Source organism: Onthophagus taurus, chromosome 11, assembly GCF_036711975.1.
Source record: "Onthophagus taurus isolate NC chromosome 11, IU_Otau_3.0, whole genome shotgun sequence".
Taxonomy (NCBI): Eukaryota; Metazoa; Arthropoda; class Insecta; order Coleoptera; family Scarabaeidae; genus Onthophagus; species Onthophagus taurus.
The window spans coordinates 13,472,576-13,491,186 of NC_091976.1; the positions used below are offsets into that span (position 1 = coordinate 13,472,576).

The 18,611-nt window shown below is 32.9% G+C and overlaps 1 protein-coding gene across 2 annotated transcripts; it reads left to right on the forward strand.

The window, feature by feature from the left end:
• Positions 1-2,865: 2,865 nt before the first annotated feature.
• LOC139432170 (protein zerknuellt 2-like) lies at positions 2,866-3,772 on the forward strand. Of its 2 annotated transcripts, none has more exons than XM_071200554.1 (3): positions 2,866-2,938; positions 2,991-3,213; positions 3,277-3,772. In XM_071200554.1, exons 1-3 carry the CDS (start codon positions 2,936-2,938, stop codon positions 3,660-3,662), a joined length of 612 nt encoding a protein of 203 aa, XP_071056655.1. In that variant the 5' UTR covers positions 2,866-2,935; the 3' UTR covers positions 3,663-3,772. The 2 variants fall into 2 exon arrangements, with proteins under 2 accessions (XP_071056655.1, XP_071056656.1); XM_071200555.1 differs by having other exon boundaries at positions 3,280-3,772.
• The last annotated feature ends 14,839 nt before the right edge of the window (positions 3,773-18,611 follow it).

Here is an 18,611-nt window from a genome sequence, read left to right on the forward strand (position 1 = left end):
GAAAAAGAAAACAAAATAATAAAAAAAAGCAAATCAATAATAATAATTAAAAATAGAAATAGAAAACAACAAAACAACTCTTCCCTAACTGGTCCCAACTCTTCTCCTTCTTCTTCTTTTCGTCCTATAGTTCAAATTCACCTAGCGTTATACGTTATTCAATTGCTTTCCTCTTTTTGCCGCTCGATTCCGTAACGAAAATACCATCACGACTCCAAACACAATTTTTTCCAAATTCTTCTTTAAGGCGGCGTGTTTGAGAAGTACGGTGCTGCGTTAGATCATCCGCTATAATTACACCTGAGTTTTTAAGTGATTTCTTCGGGAAGAATATTTTTTGTTTGGTTTTATAGCTGACGAATTTTACAATAATAGCTCGATTTTTCTTATTTTGAGCGCTACCTACTCGATGGCAACGATCTATATCCACAGGTAACAACTGGATGCCCATTTTTTCCATTACAGTGTTTATTACCACCACCTCCGTGTTTCCATCATTTAGATTCATTCATTCCAATGATGCGAATATTATTTCGTCTACTATACTGTTCTTGTCGGTCGAGTTTTTTTTTTGTAATTCCGCTTTCATGTCTGTATTTTCAGAGGTGACCTTCATAATCTCGTGTTCGAGGTTTTTAACTTTATTTTCTAATCCACAAAATTGCATTTTATTGAGAGGACGAAAGAAAGATGTTTACGCCACTATAGTTGCTTGACGAGTTATTTCATCACACTTTCGTACAGTTCTGGTCTTATGCATTTCAAGTATTAATGGGTTATTTGCACCTTCACGTAGTGTCGAAGAGAGAAATCGAACGGGCTCAAATCGCATGATTTAGGAGATGAATAGGCCTTGGTATGCCAGATATTAAAGCTTTACATTTTGGGAAGCACACTCTATATCTCTTGTTCGTGTGTGTTTTACTACTGGCTGGTATAAGTTCTATTGGAACTAATGCATCTTACATATCATATGCTCATCTTCAACTTTTCTCCTGCAGGTCGTAGAAGAGATTTGCTAACAATGAATTTCTTTTGAATTGAAACTGCTTTCGAATATGTTTCCATCGTTGACTACATTTTTATAAATCTGCATCTTCAGTTACCTCGACATTAACTAATTTGTTACAAATGTTCTAAAAGCAAGTTGAAGGAATATACTTCTTTAATTTATCTATCTTTGAAATACTCAGGAACATCATAAGAGACATATATCTGTCCCTACTCATCACAGCTGTCTTGAAAATGCACCCTCGCTTCATGTGCCATTTTCGCCCAACATTCATTTATGTCGCTACATTTACATACTCTGACATCAAAATACAGAATCAAAAAAGTGTACATGTCACAACTACTAACGTTTTTCCACTTAAAAAATGTTGTTGTCCTAACATTTGTGTATGAAATAATACATAACATATTATATCGCAGGTAATAAGTTTGTCTAATCACTGTAATGGTGCCATTTTGCGTGTAAGGCTAGTGGCTGGGTTGTGGCGTAAATGCAGCTGTAAAAACTTCTCATTAACAGTTCTTCAGGGTGAGATCTAACATCTTTGAGCGCGTGAAGTTTACGTTTCCTACCATTTGGTAGGAAAATCGACACATAACAAAATTTGCAAAAACTTATTATTAACTATACCAAGGTCGAAACCTTGGTACGTAACCTTGCGACCGAGGTTGCAAATTTTGAGAATTTTTCGTTTGTAATAAAGACTCCCATCATCCTATGACGTCAACAATGTCTTCCTCATACACAAAGGTGAAGAAAAGGTTACATACATAATCTGCTATACTTAAGACTAAAATACGTAAAAGTTATTAGAAGAGTTGAATAACAACTGGATTACTGCTTTATTTTTAAAAATGAAATTTAAATTAAACTTAAATTTTTAGCGTTACGTTAGGAAGACAAAGACAAGAAGACAACCACTTGGTTGTTTTATGATGCTACTCATAGCATAGGTCTTTCATGCATAATCCCTTACTTCTGTGCCCAAACTTTTCATAGTTTCATAATGATTAAGTACCCCACAGTATTCTTCTGATTTAGTAGTAGTCCCAATTCTTTTGTTCACTTGTTCACAAGATAAATTTTGCTATACACAGAGTCATAAAAGACACAAAAGGCTCTAAAAGTTTATGAATGCTGAACTCAATTACATATTAGTTGGTTCTTTTGTTGCAAACACTCCACACGATCATCAGTAGCAGGAGATTATAAACAGATATATCACTAAGGTAGTATATAATTTGATAGTAACTTCTCAGAAATCAGATAATCAATAAATTCTGAGATTTTTGAAGCTAGAAAGTAAATTATATTTTGGGCTTATATTACCCTTGAACTAAAACTAGAACTATCAGTAGAGCTAACAGTAGACTTAGAACTAGTACGTCTTTTGAAAAAGTGTTTAACGTTTTAAACGATATGTTTCAGCCTTCTTCAGAAACAATTTAAAGTCACTCCGGTAAATCTGGATTCAATAGCATTATGCCAGGTTTCACGATGTTCAAGAATAATATTCATAGCAGTTCTAGGCTACGCATGGGCAGATGGAAAAGTCCCGCCGCCATTAATAGTCTCTAAAGATACTTGTGTTCATGCTTTGAGAAATCCAACACTTTATGGATCGTCTATTTATATTTATTAAGCTTTATTTCTACATTGGCTTGTTGTAAATCTTTAACATTCTTTCGTTACATACGGCTTAAAAGTAATTAAGAATCGATTAACATCGTATAAAACCAACTTAAATTGTTAAAAAATGTACGCATTGATTATTTTCTTTTAAATCACCAAAATGTTGTAATAAATCGAAATTTCAAAATTTAAATGTAAGAATCAATAACTCGTATTTCAAACTAGTTTTTATCGTGATTCGAGGTACTTTGGTTCAGTTTGCGATGAGACATTGATAAAGATTGGACTAAAATGGTAAATTTACGATTTATACGACTCCAGTTTTAATTTTTCCTTCTAATTTTAGGAGAATAATTTGATTGAGAGCTCTATACAACCTCTCACCCATTCGGAAAATATTAATATTTATCCTTTAAACGAAGACTCTTCTTATTTAGAGTTAAAATCAGGACAAGGTTATACTATGGTTTATAATCCGTCGTTTCAACCACGTGTTGTAGATTATAATGATCTTCAATTTTATTATCCAAACGAACCTTATTTCGTAAATTATCCAATAATAGAAGAAGGTAAATAACTAATTAATTTTTATAATAAATATTCTTTTTATATATTTTTATTTAATATATAAGGAGCCAAACCTGAAGATAAAACTTTTACGAGACGAGAAAAATTAAAACGAAAACGTACGAAATTTACGGTAGATCAACAAATAATTTTAGAAGAAGCTTTCCTGGAGCACGATTATATCCCGAAATTGAAACGAATGCAATTGGCTAAAACTTTAGGTTTACCCGATGTTCAAATAAAAATTTGGTTTCAAAATCGACGCTGTAAAAATAAAAAAGGGAAAAATCCAAAAAAAACGGTTAATCATAATCAAGAAATGTTATTGCAAAGTCAAGAATTTATTTCTAATATTAATAATAATACTAATACCAACGAATATAAATCAATAAATTTTAATGAATCGTTAAATTTTTCGCAGAATTCGATTATTTATCCAGGATTTTTTTAAGAGTAGTTGACGTAGGGGACATTTTTTGTTAGTTTTTATAATGTATTTATTGTAGACGTAGTTTCTTAATATTATAGAATTTTAATGTATTGTGGTCAAACCACTTAAAAAATTAAGTAATTGTAGATTTTTGTGAAATTGAAATAAATAAAGTGAAATCAAGTAAATTCTTTTTTTTGATATATTTATTAATTGTAATAAAACGTTATCTCGTTGTGTATAAAATAACTAAAAGGAAATAATCATGTTTGTTAACAATAACATATTAATTGTTATATTCATCACAAAGTTATTTTAAATTAAGTACATGCAGTAAGGAAACATTAAAAGATACAATGTTACCGGAATTAGACAAGATGTTGATTATTAAAAGATAAATTTTTTTATGTATTGCAATTGTTTCAAAATTTTCTGATAGAGAGCTGTTCGTAAAAAACAAATAATTGCAATTTTTAAATTATAACTCATTTAATTTTAATAATAGAAAATAAGTTATTCGAAAAGTAGTTAGCTATCATAAAGTTATAAATAAAATAAATAAGCAATTACAAAGTTGTAATAAAGTTGACTGTGGCCACTTTGTTTTAATAAGAAATACAGTAGTGTCCTACCATTTACGCTGTAGTTACAGTACGTGTAAAATTGAAGCATTGAATTATGTGGTTCGGTTCCTACGATTTAGAATATGTTAAGTTTTAATAGTATATTAAAAAACAAGTTTCGTAAGACACGCTTGAAAGGCACGAATTCAAGTTGAAAAACGAGTGGCGAAGCCACGAGTTTTTTAATGAATGATTGCTTTAAGTCTTATGAAACGTGCTTTTTATGCTATTTTTTCTAATTCGCGTTTTTATCCTTTTTTTTTAACAAAAATAAAATAAATTTTGACAATGTAGGGAAATAGGTATGCAGCAGTTGGTAACAACGGAACACTTGAAAATAGAAATTTGAATTGACAATTAGAAATTGTCAAAACACAAAAAGTATTCACCTGAAAAAAATATTTCATGTACACCTCCCAAAATAAGAGAAATTGCTCAAAGTTCAATGTCCTCATCATTTTGGACCTTGTATTCGATGCTAAGAACGTGTTTAAACATCCATAGACAAACATTGTCACATTGACAACTAGAAAAATTAATGACCCAATGTCACCAACTTGAACTGGTTCCATAAAATGTTACTAAAATCTCATTACAGCATCGGATGCTGTAAGGAGTCTCATTACAGCACCCGTTTGAGTACTGTTAGAGCTATCGTTACCGTCGCGAATTACAAAGAATATATTTATTCTAAATATATTATTATATATTTTATTAATGATACAAAATGAATACCGTATTGTTTATTTACTTAAAAATATAGGTTGTTGTATTTAGTTCTGAGCTACATTGTCTCAAAATATAAAGAATTTATAAGTTTGGAACTGATTTTATCTTTAAACTTACTTCTAAGATAAAAAATGTGATTTTGAGCTGTATTGTTTTATTGTGCAACAGAGTCTCCAGTTGCAAAAGTTAGTAAGCTGCTAATGCATTACGGATCTCACATTGTGCCATTATATTGCGTTGCGTTATAGCATCATTTTCTATCAACATCTTTTAGTCTAGCTCCAATTTCTAAACATTTATTAACGGTTTTGAGAGTTAGAATCGCTGGAAAGTCGCTGTTTTCGTTATTTTCATCATTGTCATTGCATCCATGATTATCATCAGTTACTAAATCTGCCAGCTCTTCTTCTGTGAGTTCAAAATGACTCAAATAGCTCTTCAATATCTGACAGTTGAATATCACTAAAACCATTTCCCGGTAACTATCGCCCTAAAGCTACTGTAATCTGGATGTCATTCTGCAAATTCTCATCATCCTTTTCTGATGTGACAATAGTTGGCCAGATTTTCCTTCAGCAACCACTCAATGTAGATTTCTTCAACTCACGGCGCGACTGTTCAATATTCTTTATACAATCAATAATGTTGTAATTTTTTCAGCATTGTAGTAAAGTTAGATTAGTATCACTGTCCAAATTATTTAGCAGCTTCTTGAAAGTTCTTCTGGTATAATGCATTCAATGTAGCTATAATACCGTAGTCTACAGGTTGCAAAAGAGAAGTTCTTTTATCACGCAAAAATTCAATCTTCGCGTTTTCATTTAAGCTTTGTAATCAGTTAGCTGGATGATCTGGAGAATTGTCTATTAATAACAAAATTTTAAATGCAATATTGATACCTTTTATTTATGGTACAAAAGAATTTTGTAACTAATCTACAAAAATATCTCCCGGTACCCAAGCTCGACTGTTGGACCTCCAAAACACAAGTAATTTCTTTTTATCACTATTTTTTAGACTTCTGGGATTTAATGGTTTATAAACCAATAGTGGTTTGGTGATAAGTTCCCCTGAGGTATTTGCACAAAACAGAAGACTAAGGCGGTCTTTAGCCACCTTAAAACCAGGAGCAGTTTTTTCCTATAACAGTTCTTGAGGCATCTTGAATTATCTTCTTTAGGGATTCTAGATACAACATTGCAGGCTCATGATCGGCCGAAGCAAACTCTCCCATTAAATTCAAATTGTGAAGGCTGTGACGATTTTTAAATTTATCGAACCAACCCTTACTTACGACAAATGGTTTCAGCTCAGTATTTAATGAAGAGGGTTCATTTTTCATACAATTGTCGTATAGCTTTGCAGCTTTGTCTCTAATGTCTAGAGCTTAGAGTGGCTCTTTTTTGAGTTTGATTCAAAAAATCAACTTTTTCTATAGGTCCTTTTCTAGAATATCTGACAAATTTTGAAGATTCAAGAACTGAAACTTCAATGCTTTTTCGAATTTTGTCCTTATTTTACGAATAGTTCTTATAGAAGATTCATTAGCGTTATTCTTTCTAGCTACTTCTGCTACAGTTATTTTTTTATCTAGAATCTAGATCGTCTAATATCAGTCATTTTTTGTAAAAGTGATAAAAGTGACTTTTCTAGATCGATTAGAATCTGCCGTATTGGTTGCTTAGATTTATAAATTAAGATAGATAATTTATAAGCCATTATTTCTAAACACATCAAGTACAAAAAGTTTCTACTTAAAGTATAACAGAAGGCTGCTGTTGGTTTGAGATTCAAGCACAAATTAACTGTAACATAGAATGTGTTAATAGCACGTTGGGTTCAAAGTCGTGTCAATATGACGTCCGTAACATGTAAAATTTCTGGTGAGAAATCTACTAAGTAGGCTAATAACGAGTAGTGTAGTAAGGTAAATGTATAAACGAGGTAAGAGGTAAGAGTATTTGGCAAAATACTGGCACTAGTTTTTTCAAGTCATGCTAAATATTGTCAGGGTTACAAAATATCGTGTTTATTTGAAAATTTTAAATTATTGGTTTAAACAAAAACTGTTCTACGCTGGAAAGTAAGGAGACTTTGGGATTAACATCAAAACGAAGGAGCGTTTGCTACTTTCGAAGATATAGCCTATGGGTGAGGTCTGCATTTAATTTAAAATTTTTAAATAATTACGATATTTTTTTGCATGTGCTTCTTTCAATAATTCAGTAGTCTTCTTACTTCTTACTTGCTTATCTATCAATAATCTGAATTCCTGTTCCTCACATACATCACTTTCTACAAATTCTTCTCTACTCTCCCTCAACAGTGCCTGGTTATTCTAGTTGTTTCTCTGTCATGCTTCCGTAGTTCTAGTTGATTTCATATAACTATCTATTTCTCTAAAAATTCTGGTCTGCTTTTAGTGTAGTACTCTTGTCCCAAAGATATCTAGAAATCTTCTTAAAAATGATTTTTTCTAACGACGTAGATGTCGAAGTAGTATTGGCGAGGTCCTTCTGTTTAAATAAATTAGTTCGACTACGTTTCAATTAAAGTGGGTGTGTAAGTTTGCAGTTACAATTAAAATATCTTGTGCAAAGTTTTTTGACTAAATATTACATGAAAATAAGAATTGTAGTTGGTTAACCGCTGGAACAAGTACATATCAGACTGTTTATATCCTTGTCATGTAATTTCTATTGCTATAAGTTTAAAGTTTCAATTATTGTTTTTTACTTAGTTTAGTTGCAGTTTTCATTATTTTTAAAGTTGTACAAATTAATGTTTATAGAGCAAGTAAAAAGTATAGAATTCCCTCAAGCTTCAATATTGAGCCTATTAAAAGGTACACCTGGACTAAACACGCTCTTCAATTAAGTGTATTTAAATTTCTAAATATCATGTGTTACCAAGAAGTAGTGAAATGGTAAAGAAGAAATATTGGGTCGGTTAGGAATAGATTTAAGAAAGCTTATTTGAGGTTAATTGTTTTGTCTTATTAGTAAAACTTCTCAGTATCAGCAGCAGAGCCATATTCAGAACCGGTAACAGTAGATTTCATTATAGAAAAAATTACATCGCGCCCTCCTTTATTCTTAGAAATTCCTAACAACTGCAATAGAAATAGTGATTGATCAGCATAATTCGTCAAAATATTTCAAAGACAATTCCTTATTCGACTATATCTGTTGAGCAAGAGTTTTGAAGATTTTTTACTATTTAAAAGCTTGTTATCTGTATTCTGATGAATATTGATCATATTAAAAAAAATAAACGACACGGACCACTTAGTGTTTGCCTTTTAACGATATATGTTCGGAGAAACTGGTCCATAGTATCTACACATTTAATTGCTTATTCTGCATAATTAGAAGCAAGGTCGCAATGTACTCGATTTTAGAACAGTAGGAAGCTAATAGGGCTGCATTTTAGTAACACAATTTTGTTGAACAAATTTTTTCGAATTATGTACATCAAATAATATTAAATTTTTTTGCTCACTTCTCATTACATTTGTTCTTGATCATCCAACTCCTTTAGATTATGTTGTCTCTAGTGGCATCCATGCTAGACTTTTAAATTAAGTTTCCGAGAAGAAACTATAAGAGATTATAAGGCTTGGAAATCATAGTTCAAAAATAGCTTTGATTGGAGGTACTTTATTTAAACTTCGATTTTGTCTTCTTATTTCATCAGAATCCCAGTTGTGATTAACAGTTGTAGTAAACCTTCTTCTTGTCATAGTTTTGTTAAATATAGAACCTCCAAATAATACAATCCATAAACTCATAATTCTTTCTTTGAGAAATTTGTAAACTGCTGCCCGTACCAACAATCCAATAAAACGTGTAAACTCCTTAACTCTACCTTATTGTAGAAATGCTTCACATATCCGTCTCCACCAAAAATAGGCAAAAACTACTACGAATTATGTCCATACTTCGTTTGATGCATCTTCTAAGTCTTTTGGATTGATGCAAAACGGATCGATGTATTTGACGTACCACCTTTTGTGATTTTAGTTCAAAATTTTCCTTTTTAATTCAGAATTAATATCCTCTTCATCGCCGTATTCTGAATTGGAAATAACGTCATGATCATAAAATATTTTCCGTTCATATTATTTCTTTACCGAACCGCTTGCCTGGATCCCTTCCTGTCGAAAAAGATAAGATTCAATACACGATGGGACCTCGTATGCGTACTGGCAACTATTGATAACATCCAATTTATCAAGAAAATCAAGAATTTTGTTACTAACAATTTTTTCAAATAGATCAAATAGCTATACGTCTGTAGTTCTTATTGTAGGCCGTATTACCTTTCCTGTGAAACTTTGGCAACATTAAAATATGACGAGAAGATACCCTTAACAATCGTCCAATTCAAAATAAGTGCAAGAATGGCCGCATATTTGCGAACTCTTACTCTGATTCCATGGGTTTAACGTATTGATTGCCTCAATGATTTCCATATTAAACCTCAGCCAAGAATTTATACTGAAGGCAACGGAAGTAAATGAATCCGCAACAAAAGGATCAAACGCAGGTTTAACCTTGTTGCCACCATCTAAAAGTACTCACAAAAGCAGCCAGATATCAGTACAGAACAAGTGAAAGCTGACAGAAAAGTTTTCTAACAGTTAACCTCTGCGCAACTCATGATTTGCTTGAGGAACAAAATCGTCAGTATACACTGTAAAAAATAATTACATGGCAATATTTTGCCTTGGATGTTCATGTAAAAAATTACACTTACATGTATTGGTGAAAATAAATACATAACTGAACTAGTAAGTTTTCCATTTGAAGATGATGTACATTTACTTCTTCGTTCAGCTAACGTAGATGATTCAACATTTAAAATAAACGATATAATGCATGTAGATTTACCATGAAAATAAATAGTAGTCGTAGTAATAAATAATTATTCAGTGATGTAATTTTACGTATTTTTAAGCTTAAAAATACAGACATCGTCAAGCAAGGTTTACAGGATTTCCCACCTGTGTACAGCTTGGCAAATTTAATCTGAGGGCAGTGACGCAGTAAGGTCCGTAATTATTGGTTGTATATTCCGTACACTTTTCATAGCAATCAAAAATTTTCTCCTCTCTGACGTCACATCGACAAATTGCTATATTACAGTGCTTTGTCATTTTGTGATGTCAGAGAAGAGAGTATTAAATGCGTGTAGCCAAAAACTATCTATCTGGATTAGATACTTTTTTGCATCGTTTTTAGATGAAAACAAAGGAAATTTTTATCTTTGTCTAAAAATCACAGTACGAACCGACAACTAACAAGTTTTAATTACAATTAATAACTTTTAATAACAAATTTTGACCGAACTTTTCTCGATGATACCGAATTTCTGGATCATCATACACAAATGATTCACATCAGCACACCTTATGCTTAGTGTATTGCTCCGCGTGCTCACGATTTTGGTGGGCAAAGAAGCGTGTGGAGATTTCATATGTTTGAAATATTAATTTTAAACAATATTACATGATTTTCCAATTTATTAAATATATTAACAAGATTTTACTTGACTAAACATTTTTTTACATGTTTCTCCAGTAATACATTAATATAATACATTACCGTATGTAATTTTATGGTAAAATATTGGAATATTATTGAATCTTAGTGATTTTATGTAATTTACGAGCAAGTCATTGTAATCGGACTTTCGGGTTGTATCAAATCGAACGAACTGTAACAGAAACTTTTGGCGAAACGTTAGGCGTTCAAACCGCCATAAATAGTTTTCGAAAAAACTAAGATTTTTCCGTTTAACGGTCCTATATTTTAAAACTAAAAAAAGATTGGTGCATCAAAAAATTAATAATTCTGATACTGAAATTGTGAAAAGGTTGCAACATGGCATCCGAAACGTCAAACACTTTTTCAAAAGCACGGTTTAACCCTAGTCTAGATCCAGTGTTAGTTCTAGTGATAGTGCTACTGGAGAAATCTGCAACGGAATACCACCAATTGGAAATCTGTAATTATCGGCCGTTGAGTCGATAAAGCAGTGAAGAACAAGTCGAGAAGAAGTCGTTGAGAATAGTAGTGAAAAAATTGTTTTATTTTAAAGTAGAAAGAATGTGATGATGTTTGAGAATAAATAAAGGTTAATAAAGAAATATAAACAAACATGGTCCTTCGAGAAGCCGGATATATCGGTAAACTGGTCGAAAAAACTGAAAACTGAGAAAAAATCCACGTTAGGCATGACACGGCTGAATCCACCATTGACAACAAGAGTTTATAAAAACGAGTAAGTGAGTGCTGAATTCTTCTTTATTTTTATCTGATCCTTGTTCCTAACCTTTTGATTGCGGTTTACGATGTCTGATTTGAACGTTTTGATTAGAACTCGCTCGGTTACAAAATCTGCGTTGACTAGATTTGAAAACTATGTAACAAAATTCATGGAAAATAATGGTTCTATGGGTGAATTAAAAGCAAGTAATTAAGTGCCGAAGTGATTGTTCCCATCTATTGAATGATTCTGGTCACAGCAAATTGAATGATAAACATTTCATTAAAGATAATTCTGAAATAAATACTTTGGGTTTAGTTTGGGATTCGGAGGAAGACGCATTGAAGTTCTCAATGAACTTACATCTGAACTCGAAGAATAAACTAACTAAAAGAATGGCACTATAATTGATTTCTAGAATATTTGACCCCTTGGGCATAGTTGGTCCGATAACTGTTAAGGCTAAACTTTTTATGCAGGGTTTGTGGTCGTTGAGCTTGGCTTGGGATGATCCTTTACCGAGAACAATGCAAAACGAATTTACTGACCTTACTGAAGATTTAAAACAAATCAGCAGCATTGCTATTCCTCGCAACACGATTGCTGAAAATTGTACTGTTTTGGAGATTCATGGATTTTGTGACGCTAGTTTAAAGGCGTATGGTGCTGCGAGTTATTTACGTTGTAAGGATCACTCAGATAACGTCAAAATGGAGTTACTCTGTTCAAAGTCAAGGGTTGCACCTTTGAAAAAATGTACGCTTCCCAGACTTGAGTTGTGTGGTGCTGTGTTACTTGCCACTTTGGTCAAGGTCGTTTTGAAGAATTGTTTTCCAGAGTTTCCAAAATATGCTTGTGGACTGATTCGTCAATTGTTGTCTACTGGATAAGATCTGATTATAAGAAATTCAAACCTTTTGTTGCAAATAGAATTCAAAGAATTGAGTCACTTACAAAATGTGAAATGTGGAATCATATTGAAGGTACTGATGATATTCTTTTTCGAGGTGCCTCAGCATCAAATTTGAAGCATTCTACCTGGTTTACTGATCCTCATTGGTTTAAAATGAATGAGCTAAATTGGCTAAATACTGCAGTGAAGATATCTGATGACAATGAGTTGTGTGAAGTAAAAAGGACGATGATAACGATTTTATGTTCCGACAATAAGTTTGAAAAATTTATTATTTGGAAAAATTTTCGTTGATACGAGTAATTGCATGGTGCAGGAGATTTGTGAATAAGTGCAATAAATCAATAAAGATAAACGCACCTTCTTTAACTGCTGATGAGGTTACTGATGCATTTAATGTTGTTTTGAAAATGATCCAATTTGAGGATTTTCGCCGAGAGATATAGTGTTTAAGGAGAAATTGTACGATTAATAAAGGAAGTAAGATTTTGGGACTGGATACATTATTGGACAGGCATGGACTTTTAAGAGTGGGAGGACGCTTAAGAAACTCAAAGTACAGTTTTGACAAAAGACATCCAATCATTTTGTCGAAGAGTCATTTTGTAACAAGGCTGATAATAAAGACTGAACATCTGAAACACATGCATTTAGGAGCACAAGGGTTATTAGCTAGTCTACGACAAAGATGTCACGTGTGCTTTAAATACAATCCCGGAAGAGAGTTTGGTTTGAAAATGGCGGATTTGCTTTACGAACGAATAATAAGAGAAAAGATTCTAGACCGTTCAAATTTGTAAATGTCGATTTTGCCGGACCTTTTTATAAAGGAGTCGAAATTTAGAAACAAATGATTGATCAAGTCTTACGTTGCTGTTTTTGTGTGCTTTTCTTCTAAGGCTGTTCATCTGGAGTTGGTCAGCAATTTAACGTCTGAGATGTTTTTAAACTGTTTTAAACGATTTGTGGGTAGACGTGGTGTTTCTGCTAGCATAAATTCTGATAATGCCACGAATTTTGTTGCAGCCAATAAGGATTTGCAATCATTTTTTAGTGAGAGTAAAGATTGGTCAGACGATGTACAAGACCATTTAATAGAAAACAATGTAAAGTGGAGATTCATGCCTGCACGTACTCCTCACTCCGGTGGATTACATGAAAGTGCAGTAAAATCCATGAAAAATCATTTAAAAAAGATAGTATCTGCTAGTTTAATAATAGAAGCTATCACAACTGTTCTATGCCAAATAGAATCGATTTTGAACTCCCGTCCCATATACCCAATGTCCAATGATCCTAATGACCTGTCAGCACTCACACCGGGACATTTCCTCATTGGAGAATCACTTACTGTTTTACCACAATCTGCGGAACCTCAACCACCAAAAAGTGCTCTAAACACTTTTAAGTTATTACAACACCAAATCCAAATATTTTGGAAAATTTGGTCTAAGGAGTACCTGTGCACACTGCAAACGCAAGCCAAATGGAAGAAGAATGGAAATAATGCTAACCAAAGGGTTCAATGTGGCAATTTAGTACTCTTGAGAGAGGAAAACGTTCCTCTACAGTGTTGGCGACTAGGACGCATCCATGAATTACATCCTGGAAAAGATGGTGTCATTTGAGTTGTCTCTGTTAAGACATCGAATGGAGTTGTAACAAGAGGGATTGGAGAGGTATGTTCACTTCCCCCGGAGTAGCAACCTTTCGCGCCCCTGGAGGATGGAGAAATCTGCAACGGAATACCACCAATTGGAAATCTGTAATTATCGGCCGTTGAGTCGATAAAGCAGTGAACACGATTGTTTTGAAAAAATTGTTTTATTTTAAAGTAGAAAGAATGTGATGATATTTTAGAATAAATAAAGGTTAATAAAGAAATATAAACAAACAGCTACTATTAGTTTTAGTCAAATAATCATCCTCTACAATTATTTCCATTCCTTTTTTAAACCCATTTTTTTTTTGATTTTTTGTTCTGATTATTAATTTTTTTTTCTGTTCTGGTTTCGATTTTTACGCATTAAGCAGTTTAGCGAGGAAGACGAGCGTATGACGGCCGCCATCCTGTTTAGCGCGGCCTTTTGTGAAAGAGATTAATTACGCCGGGTTCAGGAAGGTTTATCCGAGCTTTGCCAGCGCGTCCACTTTTTTTCGCCTGTCGCCGCTTCTCCTCTTCTTCTTCTATCCACCTAACGACGCCCATTTGTCGGTTGTTATATTAATAGGAGTGTGGGTACTACACCACCACCGGGAACCCGCACAAGAACCGGTCGGATTTAGAAATTTTCGCCGATCCAACTCGTTTTAACCAACTCATTAAACGCTTAATTAAATAAGAATAAAAGATTTCGATGAAAATTAACAAACCATAAAAAGATGCTCAAAAATCTCGACAGAAGGATTATTATTGCATAAAGATTGGATATGTTGACGTTTCAAAACAAAATAATTAAGTAAAAATAATAAACAAACAACCGATTACAGCAAATTAGACAGACCCATGTAATTATGATTCGCATTAATTATATTAATGCGTAATTGCAAGTTAACCTGTTCTCTCGGTATCTGCCCGGTTACGACGACCTCCTGGTGTTCTGTTTTTAAATTCCAGATCGGTTGGCGTCTTAGCGCCATCGTCATCATCTTCGTCGTCGTTGTCGTAGCCGAGGAGGATGGAAAAACTTGCTACATAGTAGTACCAGTAGCTGTACTAGTACTAGTAGTAGTCGTCGATTCGCGCCGGAGACGAAGGAATAGAAATATACGGTAGGAACTCTTTACGACCGCCGCGGTTTGATCTAATTTGAATATAACAAGTGTCGTAGGCGCCTAAGAGGTATGCGCTTGTCTGTATGGCTTGTAAATAGCGTCTCGGTCCGCTAAGCCGCACTTTATTACCATACTTGGCCCGTTAAGAGCTACCGTCACGACGCCAGAACGTTAATCTTTTAGTCCCCGAAACGAAAAGAAAATGAAAAAATAATATTAGAAGAAAATACGTTTTGCAACATTTTGAGAGGAAAAGTAGTACTTATTTTTATACTACTTTCACTTTAATTTCATTTATCTACGACTGCTTGGATAAGTCATCATTACCGCACTCATTTGAAGTGATTTGAGTTACGTAATGAAGTTCATTACCGCACTGGTTTCATTACGTAACGCATTTTTAGCCTAATCAGAACAGACTTAATTTATTGAAACGAGCAACAATACAAAAGAAAAAGTGCTATCTACTTACAGAGAAACAATACTATTTATTATAAACATTAATTGTTACTCCCTCTGTCCCATAACATGATGAAAATTTAAGTCCCAAAATAAGTGTTCGTTTTAAAATAAAAAAACTTATATAATTCTTTTTCAAGATTTTTTTAATATCAAACGTCCAAAATTTTTAAGAAATATATTTATAACTTTACAAAACTGTGTCGGAATAATAATAACACTACTTAATTACTAATTACTGCTACTAATCTTTGCCTGAGTAGCTTCGACGAACTCTATACCGAATTTAAGATAAAGTGGTAACTCTCCTCGTCTAAGCAACTTATTCTTGCCTAAGTTAGGCAACCTATAATTATTGCCGCCATTTGCTGTCACTGTCTCTATCATACACTGTTGATGTGTTAAGAAGACCTTGTTTAATGTTTCATGACTTAGATCGTTAAAAGCCTTGGTGACTGAATCGATGAGCTTATCGATGAAGCAGCAGTTTGATACTGCAGCGTCTTTATAGCATTAAAAAAACCGAGGTCCAGAACATTGGTATCCGGACTATTCGGGGGTTGACACACTAGGGTTATTGAAGCATTAGTTAATTTTAAGGCGCTAACAGCTTCATTGAAGTCTTTGTCATTTTTGTCAAAATGTGGTTTGGCATTGTCTTGTTGGATGTAAATGGGCGTATGAGTATTGGATCTAGGCCATGTAGCTTTAATCGCCGAAGCAGTATTCCAAACGCTGGATTTTGTTACGGTCAGTAAGAAATGGTTTTACTGCGCTTGAATGAGGTTTGATCAGTCCAGATTTAATGCTTCTGTGAATTGTGCTTTTTAAAATTCCATTGGCATATGCAAGTGATCGGATATTTCTGCGGCGATGAATCGGTATCTCTTTTATTTTTTCTATATCTAGGATTTTTCGTTTCCTGCCGACTCTTCCAGATACCTTCGAGAATTTACATTCGCGCTTACCGCTCTTTCACGTAAAGTTTCTTGTCCTCGATGCCAAATTCGACTTATAGTCTTCTCCGATACAGAATACCGAGCAGCTGCATCCTTTATCGATCCATGTTTAAGTTTAGCATTTACACTTACTTCTAGGTTAGGCCTTTTTCGTTGAGGCACAACTTCAAAAACTCCTCGACGGTCCATTATGTGACCACTACGGTACTTTTAGAAATAACAAGACGACGTATGATTTATAAATCACTACTCAAAACTTAAGTAGACGCGTTTAAATATTTTTGACAACATTCATGTGTCAGTTTTGACTTAAGTCACTTGATGGAATACAAGATTGCAACTGACATTTCGAAATAACGTTAAGTTTCGGGAAATGCCAAAATCGGATACTTATTATTGGACAGAGGGAGTATGTTTTTACATTTCGAAACACTTATTCCGGATGAGTAAACATGTTGTTGAAACTGACAATTCAAAATTGTCAACAACCATTTCAAAATATTTTTCTAAATGTCAAATAGACTTTTTTAAAGAAATTGATTTTTTAGTAATTTTTAGCAGTCATAGATAAAATGCTGTATATCACACGTGGGCTAGAGCATAATTTCAGTACTCGTGTGATTATGTTTCTAGCCCACTTGTAATATAAATAACTATTATCTCACAAATTTTATTGTTTAACTAAAATTTTTGAGTAGTTTTCTTAATGATTTTAGTGTATTCATCATTGTAAACTTGTATTTATCGTTCTAAATGCCAAGTGCGTCGTAATTAACAAGGTAAACATTAACACATGAAACCAGTTGTTACAATAAAATAATTAGTATCAAATTAAACCATTTTTTATATTGAGCACGTCCTTAACTGTTTAAAACATCAATAAAATCTGTTCAAATTCAATAAACAATTTGAGTTCAAAGTATAAAATTGTTACAAGTTGTACAAATTAAATAAAATTATAGTTTTCATTTTAATTGATACTACCGTTTCAATCGTTGATTGCAGTTATACATATTTATGGATGCCTACGTATAACATTGCTTTAACAAGAATACAGATATTCTTGTTAAAAGTATATAGAAATACTTCATGGTAAATGTAGACAAGTGTACACACGTGAGACGTTATTTTTCAAAATAGCAAACAGGAAATTATCATTTTTCATAACGAGTGTCATAACAAACGAAGTAACTGGAAGGATTACTGTTTTGAAATATAACGTCTTGTTTTCATTTATCACTAAATGAATTAATAATAAAATCACAATTTTTTATCTACATACATATTTACAAAGTTATAATGAAGTTTTTATACATTTAGAAATCGTTCCAAATATTAATATTAATAAATTATGGAACTTCGTATTATTCACAAGAATTCAAAAAGTGATACCAAAAATATTCAATGATTTAAAATATAAAGGATAGGAATCCTTGAGTTACTTTCTTCTACTGAAGTAAAGATTAGATTTTGTGTCAGTGTGGAGATACTAAACAATAATAGCAAGTCGGGCTTAATTAAACAATATCAGCATAAAAATGACATCCACCAACGATCATCGGAACAGCCTATGTAAATGTAATAGCCAACATCGGTCTTCTGAAAAAACAAGATAACAAATGAAAAAGGTATCGAACTTCAAACGCCAATTCAAAAGCTTGTGTTTTAGATGGAAAACTGGGCAGATAAATAAAGTAAATAATAACATGCGCCTACAATTTTTCCAGTTTAAGGTATATGTATTATGCACAAAGGTAGATAATCACACAAGTAAAGTTCTCTATTATTAAATTACCAGCCAGGAATCATACCTGTTCATCCCATATCTCTGATAGTGCTAGTATTAGTTCTCGTTTTTGGGATTTTACTATCCGAATATTGTCTCATCCTTTATACATATGTATAAATAATACTATAATTTAAAAGAAATCTCATAATTAAAATTGACGCCACAACGATAAAAAAAAACATAAAACTTGTCGTATATAAAAAATACTTGTTGACAAACATGGCTTAGGGATAATATAAACTGCCACTAAAGGCCATATAGGTAGATAAACTCTTAATGCCAGACAATCAATGGGACAAGCGAGTGCAGAGAAAAGGTGGTACGGTTTTGATACGACTAATGAGCGGTTACAAAAGTACGTCTACTGAAGTGCTAGTCGCTGCGTCAAGGCCGCTGCTAATAGATTGGAAGGTAGTTAAGCAGATTAAACAATTAAAATTTTAACTTTCTGTC

What these genes read in the sequence shown, in the direction of transcription:
- LOC139432170 (XM_071200554.1), top strand. An exon ending in TTATCCAATAATAGAAGAAG is followed by an intron (nt 3,214 to 3,276) that starts GTAAATAACTAA and finishes TTAATATATAAG; the next exon opens with GAGCCAAACCTGAAGATAAA.